At 40.7% G+C, this 8148-nt stretch overlaps 1 protein-coding gene across 1 annotated transcript; it reads right to left on the bottom strand.

Moving 5' to 3' along the window:
• Positions 1-7039: 7039 nt before the first annotated feature.
• On the bottom strand, positions 7040-7978 carry LOC138766490 (olfactory receptor 6C1-like). The gene has a single exon (XM_069944081.1). It carries the CDS (start codon positions 7976-7978, stop codon positions 7040-7042), a length of 939 nt encoding a protein of 312 aa, XP_069800182.1.
• Positions 7979-8148: the final 170 nt, after the last annotated feature.

Genomic DNA, 8148 nt, shown 5'->3' with positions numbered 1-8148 from the left:
AATTTATAAGGAGGACAACACTGAGGAGGCATCTATAAAGGGCACTACACAGAGGGGGACAACAATGTATAAGGGTAACTATACTGGGTGCGGTGTGTATACAATAGGGCATGCACAGAGAGGGGCATCTACTTTAGTGGACTACACAGAGGGGGCTATATACTATAGGGCAGGAATAGGGAACCTTGGCTCTCCAGCTGTTGCAAAACTACAGCTTTAGCTGTGGCTGTCCAGGCATGATGGGAGTTGTAGTTTTGCAACAGCTGGAGAAGTTCCCTACCCCTGATATAGGGAATGCACAGAGGTTGTCATCTACTGTAAGGGGATTACACAGAGGGGGATCTCTACTATAGTAGAAGCACACAGGGCCATCTATATGGAGAACTGAACAAGGGGCCATCTACAAGGTGTGTACACTATATATATATATATATATATATATATATATATATATATATATATATATATATACACACACACACATACACACGCTACAAATAGTCAGGGCTAATCACTGAGAGAAGGTGTAAAGGGGCCAGTACAGATGTGCAGTGTGTAGAGAGATCAGGATGGTGACAGAGTGAGGAGCCTAATATATTTCTCTGGCAGATTCTGTGGATTCGTGGCTCGGAGAAGTTCTCATAAGGGCCCAGGGCAGATGGAGAAGAAGATGAAAAGGGAAGAACTCCGATCAGAGAAGACGTCCCATGTGAGTCACTAAATCTATGTGCACTGTAACGTATATAGTGTAGAGCTGGGGCTACCTCTATATGACTGTATGAGGGGATATTGATCTTTTGTTCAGAGGATTTTATTCAGTAGCAGCGGTGGTGTTAGTCAGTATTTGGTGGTGTTAGTCAGTATGTGGTGGTGTTAGTCAGTATGTGGGGGTATTATTTGTTACTTGTAATCTGGTGTGGTTTTCATTGGTCTTAGTATACCAGATTTGGTCAGTAACAATATGGTAGCAATGGTTGTGGTGTTGCAGTAATATTTCCCCCTTGTATACTGGTAATATTGGTCTCAGTATACAGGATTTGGTCAGTAACAGTATAGCGGTAATATGTATGGTGATACTATTTCCCTCCTGTATACTGGTTTATTGGTAATATCGGTCTTGATAGACAGGATTTGGTCAGTTACTATATAGTGGTAATATGTGTGGGGATATTTGCTCTTTGTATACTGGTGTTATTGGTAGCTGTATGACTTGTATCTAAGTATACATCGTTATCATACAAAAAAATTGTCTTATAGCCTAATTACACCGGCCAATAATCGGTAACAAGTGCTCCTAGGAAGTCTATTCAGCCGATGATCGGCCCATGTAAAAGTGCCAGAGATCTGCTGACATGCAAGCAAATGTCCCATAGTCGACTGATTTGATCTTTTGTGCGGCTAAGATCATTGCTGTCGGCTGCACATCACCTGCCCTGCTGATTAGCAATCATTTGCAGCCCTATGCTGCCCCATATCACGCCGTGTTAATGGACCCTTATTAATGTTACCATAGATAAGTGCAGTGGCAGAAGGGTGGGCCCCAAGAATGATTTCCCCTGGTGGGCCAAGGCACTCCAGTCCGACACTGGTCATATTTATCTAGGCCCATTAGAGCACCCTAGAGCTGTCACTCACTCTAACCTTCAACCCACCATTATAATCTGATTACCATGCAGCAGTGGCAAACAGACTACGGTTTCCTCTGCTATTCATATCTTTTAAGCCTGTCTTCCATGTCATTTATCTTTGCATAGTTATACTGAAATAAAAAAAAAATAAAAAAATGCATGTTAGTATGTAACCCTAGAAGCTTGAAGGTGCCTAATAACTGGTCTATCATCCAATAATAAGCACTGGACTAAAAGAATGTTACCACCTGCACCAGAAAGTCCAGACTAACACGTTAGTCCAGTTAAAGTGGCTTCCAAACCTGAAAAACCTAAAGTAATTCTAAAGGAAATGGAACTTACTATGAATAGCACATGGTCATATTTAATTGGAGGTAATATGGGCACCAGCATCACATTTCCATAGCAGAAAGACCACCATGATGAGTTTCTGTAGAACAAATGAACTGAAATATGTTCTCTTTAAAATGATCCTTGGATATTTCATATCTATCCCCACTGGTTCCATCACCTTTCTCTTCAATTCCATAAAGCCGTAGTCTGCAGTAGATAAAGGATTTAACTATTCTGATAGGTAATACTTACAACGTGAGTGGTCAAAAAGTAGACCAGATGGTAGAAGCACTCAATGGATTATGTGACTACTAGTTACTGTGCTCAACCAAGTTACTGCATACAGTGTATGAGTATATATACTGTGTATATACCAGCTACTAAGCATAACAAGGTTCCCTGGGTAATACATTTAGCAGATGTACTCATTAGCAGACACTCATTGTTTGCGGAGCTCACATACACCAGTGTGATGATGACAGCTTATACATGATTGACAATGACAATCAACATTTTATTGTATCTTATACATTATATTATTATAGAATTGCATGTGATTTTGCTCAGATCCATTTGTTACACCTGATAATCTGTGAATTTCAAAGTAAAGATGTTTAGGTGATAACAAAGGCAGGGCCTATCAAATCAATGCATTACATTAACAGCACATTAATGTCACTTTGTATTGTGTAATACTTTATTTCTTCTGCAGTGGCACTGTTAACCATAATCCATTACAGACGAGAAATCATCTCAAAGCCCCTCCCCCTATGACATCACACTTTCTCCTCCCATATATTTAGAGAGATCGAGAGATTGCAGCAAGTCAGCTCCTGTACAGTGAACTGAACACATACAGTACATTTAAACTAACTAGAGAGAGATAGGTAGATGTAGGGTTAAAGAGGGCTATAGAAGCTTGTTTAGGTATTAGGGAGAGATAAAGGATAGTGCCAGAGTAGTAGTGTAAGCTGCTTGGCTGTGAATTGGATACTGTTCAGACTGGTTACACACTGGGTTAACTTCACCCAGGAGAGCTGTGGACAGTGGTGAATCTCTGGCACACAAGAGGCCCTTGGTGTTGGTAAGTTACCATAGAAATCCACCAACCAGGAGACTATATATTAACTTTACTCAAATATCAGGTACAACAGGTAAAAGTCTTTAATCTGTGAAGTACCTTCAAAATGGGCACTGGCCAATGATGTGACCATAAGTGCAAATTTCTCCATCAAATACAATGCATGTATATAACTATATATTCACAAATATAGTCAAATAGGCCTAAATATTACAATTAGAGATGAGCGAACTGAGTCAGCTGAACCCAGATTTATTCCAAACTTTGCAAAAAGTTTAGTATGGTCTCCTGGTGGCTCTCTGGTCCCATCCCACTGTCTTTTGTGGTTAAGGCCTGCTCATTCAATCACAAGCTGACTAGGACAGGGTAGCAACATGGCCTGTGCTTGGCTAAATGGGCTGTCACTTTTGACACTAGAGTGGCAGCCGACTTAGCCGACAGGCCGTGGTGCTGTCCCATCCAAATCAGCCTGTGATAAGCTGAGCAGGCTGTCACTCCTGAGACAAGAGTGACAGCCCACTCAGCCAAGCACAGGCCGCGATGCTATCCCATTCTAGTCAGCCTGTGATTGGCTGAGTGAGCCTTCACCGCCGAAAGCGCCGGGATGGGACAGGAGAAGAAGGCCCCCCAGGGAGTGCCCACATGTAACTATAAGGAGCAGCCTTTGAAAACCGCATGAAAACAGCTAAAAACCTGCAGGCGTTTTCTTAATGTGGTTCGTTAAAGTTTGGCTCAGCACGAACCCAAAGTTACATTAAGGTTCATCAAACTTGCAAAACCGAACTTTTGAAAGGTTTGCTCATCTCTATTCACAATAAATAGCAACACAAGTAATAAAGTAAGATGTGCTTCTGCCCAACGGGAAACACTCTTAAAGGAAAACTATCAGCAGGTTGGATAAGTCTAACCTGCTGATAGCTCTCTATGGGAGCTGAGGATGAGATTTACCTTCATCCTCTGTGCTGCTTTCGTGCTGATTGCAGTTTAATCCAGTGTCAAGTAAGGCCATTTGGAGCAATGTTGGTGGGGCTTTGACCCCCAGAGCACCGATCTGGCCCACCCCTGGCCTGCCAGCTCCACAGATAATCATTAGAAGGGGCAGGTCAAAGAGCTCAAATAATGGCTTTCCCATTCTGGTCTTTCCCCTCTACAATCCCAACCTATGCCCACCTGAGATAATTTTTAGTGCTATCAGAATGATGGTACCCTGCTGTTCAGTAGAGGTAGGCACCGAGCTAATACTATAGTGGTTAGTGCTAGCAGTATTAACGTATTAAGCCTCTTCTTCGTAATGGATCACCTTCTATGAAAAGGTTCCACTACTAACCAGTAATATGTAAAAAACCCAGAAAGACACTAGAAAAGATCACTTTATTGAAAAAAAAACCTCCCCTACTACTCATTGACCATTTTATTAGGAAAAAAAATCATAAAAGAAATCCTAAAATTTAACATATTTCAAACACGAATATGGTACACTGTAAAAAAAAAGAAAAAAGATATCAGTTAAAATGTAAACCAACAAATATTATACTTACTCTCCCTTGTTTCAGCACAGAATTCACATAATATCATAGAGGAAAGCAGAATTTGCTCCAGATTGTGATATATGATGCCAGTATTGTACATGGCACACCCAGTTCTTTAAGCAGAGGGAGCGTAGAGTCAAATTTAAATCAGTCATTGAATGCAAAATTAATTTGAGGGCCTTTTTTGAGTGAAACCTTCAGAAACAAAGCACCGAGACACCCATTGTGCTTGGGTCTGTTCCTAATTTTCATATATATATATATATATATATATATATATATATACACACACACACACACACACAGTGGTACCTTGGTTTAAGAGTAACTTGGATTGAGATCGTTTTGCAAGAAGAGCTCACAGTTTTTGTAACTTGGTTTAAGAGCATTGCTTTGGTTTAAGAGCTCCCTGTGGGTGGGAGGGGGAGCTGGGGAGGGGCATGGTCTGCATAGCATGGTCTACACCCCTATAGCCTGATCCAGAATGTCTCCCTTACCTTCCAAATCATGGCAGATCCAACTTAAGGCTGGGGCTTGCATCAGGGGACAGGACTGTGGAGATAATCTCTTCATAGCTGTAATTCCTCTCACCCCGGAGAGAGAGTGCTGCTTTACTGTGCCCACATATGTCCTGCTCATTCCTTCATACTCCCTGCAGTCTCTGTCATCCCTTGTGTTTCCCATCCTCTCAATTCCTGCTATAATAAGCCTACACTTACACTCAGCTATACACAGTGCTGCTATAATGTGCCTGCACTTACACTCAGCTATACACACTGCTGTATTGATAAATTTCTATCACTGTCCTCCTGCACAGCTCTGCGATTCTCTTTTTCTGATATCTACAAACTGCTGCTGTGTTTTTCAGCTTTATGCAGTTACTATACATTGTACAACACATGCTGATTGCTATACTGTACAGTAATTGATATTATGACATATTCAGCTGTTTATAAATGTTTGTTTCATCTGTTTTACATGTTATTCAGAATAAAAAAAAATATAATTTTTGGGGTGTGGAACCAATTGTCTGCATTTCCATGATTTGTTATGGGAAAATTTGTTTGGGTTTAAGAGTGATTTGGATTACAAGCACGGTCCCGGAACGACTTATGCTCGTAATCCAAGGCACCACTGTATATATATGTATATATATATATATATATATATATATATATATATATATATATATCATAGTGACTAGGGCAAGGGCTTTCAAATGCAACATCTATAATAAATACTCTAATTACTTCTGTCCACCCCAATTACATCCACCACCAATCCCTAATTTGCTTATTTTTAAAATATGCCCCCCCCCCCCATTCCCCTCCACATCTTGGTATACGTGTTCCTCCCTTCAGAGCTGAATGGTCATCCTGCCAATCATCCACATCCTGGTACTTATGCTAGCGCTCTGGAATTAAGGGTGCTCTATTAATAAATAATAATAGTATGGAAGGTGTGCATGGGTATGAAGCATCTGTAGCATTATCAGCCATGAGAACGCAGAATCCAATAGACTGTACAACCATTTTTTTCTCATTTACATTTTTTTTAGACGAATCTAACCTGCTGATATTTCCCTTTCGTGCACAAGGCCTTGAGGATGAAGGTAAGTTTCTTACCTTCATCCTCGGCATCATTAACATGCTGTTAGTTGTATAGCTCTATTAGGAGCACTGGAGGCAGGGCTACCACCCTGAGCACCAATCCGGCCTGTCTCTGGCTGACCCCCTCTATTTATAATCATTAGGGGGCGGGCTGGCCAGGCCATTGCCTCACAGGGGGTGGGGTTACGGCCCCCAGCCTGCCCACCCCCTCTTATGATTTATCAATGGATACCCCACCCCCAGTGCTCCTAACGGCTTACTGGGCAGATGATTCCACAACTGGGAACAGTGCCGAGGATGAAGGTAAGAGACATACCTCCATCCTCAGGGCCCTGTGCCCACAAGGGAGCTATCAGCAGGTTAGATTTATCTAAACTATTGACAATTCCCCTTTAAGTGTCATTCATTCCTCTGCTGCCCTCTGTAGCTATGTCGGCCATGATTTTATGACATTCAGAAAGGCAAAACATTTAAAGTAAAAAATTATAAATTTAAAAACTAAAATTAAAATTGCATCACATTAAAAATCCTCTTTGGTCATATTTTAACGGCTGGTGCATTTCAGGTTCAAAGCGGCCCTAGGGCATAGCAGGTATGGACAAAGTATAAAAACATTTTACTAAAATGACCAATCCAATTGAAGAAGAGAGGAGGAACTTTTCAATTTAAAGAATTTCACAATTTGTGAACAAATTGAACTGGAGCTTAGGCTTTCAGGTTGTACTATTAGTATGGGTTTAGCCTCCCTAATAGCCACACAGAGAATTTTATCATTACTCTGAGAACATTGAGTTGACCAGACAAGGCAAAACTCTAGACTTCTTATGTAACCTGTTCTAACCAAAAGTAAAGTCCCCATCAACATCTTCTTTTGAATATTTTTAGTTCCCTTCGAAAAGCCATCTTCACATCTCTGTTCTTTAAGCTGTAAATTAATGGGTTAAGCATTGGGACTGCAGCCGTGTTGAACAATGAGAAAAGTTTACTGGAGTCCAAGTTATTTTTCTGTCCAGGCTTCAAGTACTGACAGAGAAGAACCACATAGAGAAGGACGACCACCGTCAGGTGTGAGGAGCATGTGTGGAAGGCTTTACGTCTACCAAGGGTGGAAGGTATTCTCAGTATGGTCGCAATAATGAAAACATAAGGCGTAAAAGTCAAAGGAAATGAGAAAAATAGATGAAAAAGGACACTGGTAAAGATCAGATGATCCAGAAGTGATGTGTCGCTACAGGTGATATACTTTAATGGCAAAATATCACAAAAAAAGTGGTTGATTTTAATAGACTCATAACAGGAAAACTCGATGATGACGATAGTATGAGGTAGACTTTGAAGAAAGGCGGAGACCCAGCAGATTGAAGCCAATAGACCGCATAACTTATAACTCATGATCATGTTATATTTCAATGGCTTACATATAGCAATGTATCTATCATAACTCATGACTGACAATATTAACAATTCAAGTCCTATCAATGATGCCCAAAGGTACATCTGCAGTATGCAACCACTGTATGATACGGTTGTACTTCCAGACACAAAGCCATTAAGGATCATATGTAAAGTGATTGTAGAAGAAGACATGTCTAAAATAGACAAATTGGCCAAGAAGAAGTACATAGGTGTGTGGAGGTGACAATCCAGACAGACCAGAAGAAAAATGACCATGTTCCCACTAAGGGTGAGGAGATAGATGACAAGGGCCAAGAGGAATATGGGAAGCTGTAGTTCTGGAACACTGGAGATTCCCACAATGATAAAGTGAGTGACATTGACGATACGTTCTGGACCCATTATGGAGATTTATAGGGGAAAATGATGTTAAGGTTTAATATATGTCTGTACAGTAAATGGGGGAACAATCTCCAGGGTGTGATTATACGCCATTGTTGGTGAAAAAATAGGCTGCAAACAAAAGCCAAGAAACATTTTATTCAGTATTTATCAAGATATCAAAGTAGCAA

This window comes from Dendropsophus ebraccatus, chromosome 10 (genome assembly GCF_027789765.1).
Source record: "Dendropsophus ebraccatus isolate aDenEbr1 chromosome 10, aDenEbr1.pat, whole genome shotgun sequence".
NCBI classification, from domain to species: domain Eukaryota; kingdom Metazoa; phylum Chordata; class Amphibia; order Anura; family Hylidae; genus Dendropsophus; species Dendropsophus ebraccatus.
The sequence above is the reverse complement of the archived record's forward strand: the minus strand, read 5'-3'. Positions and strand labels throughout refer to the sequence as shown.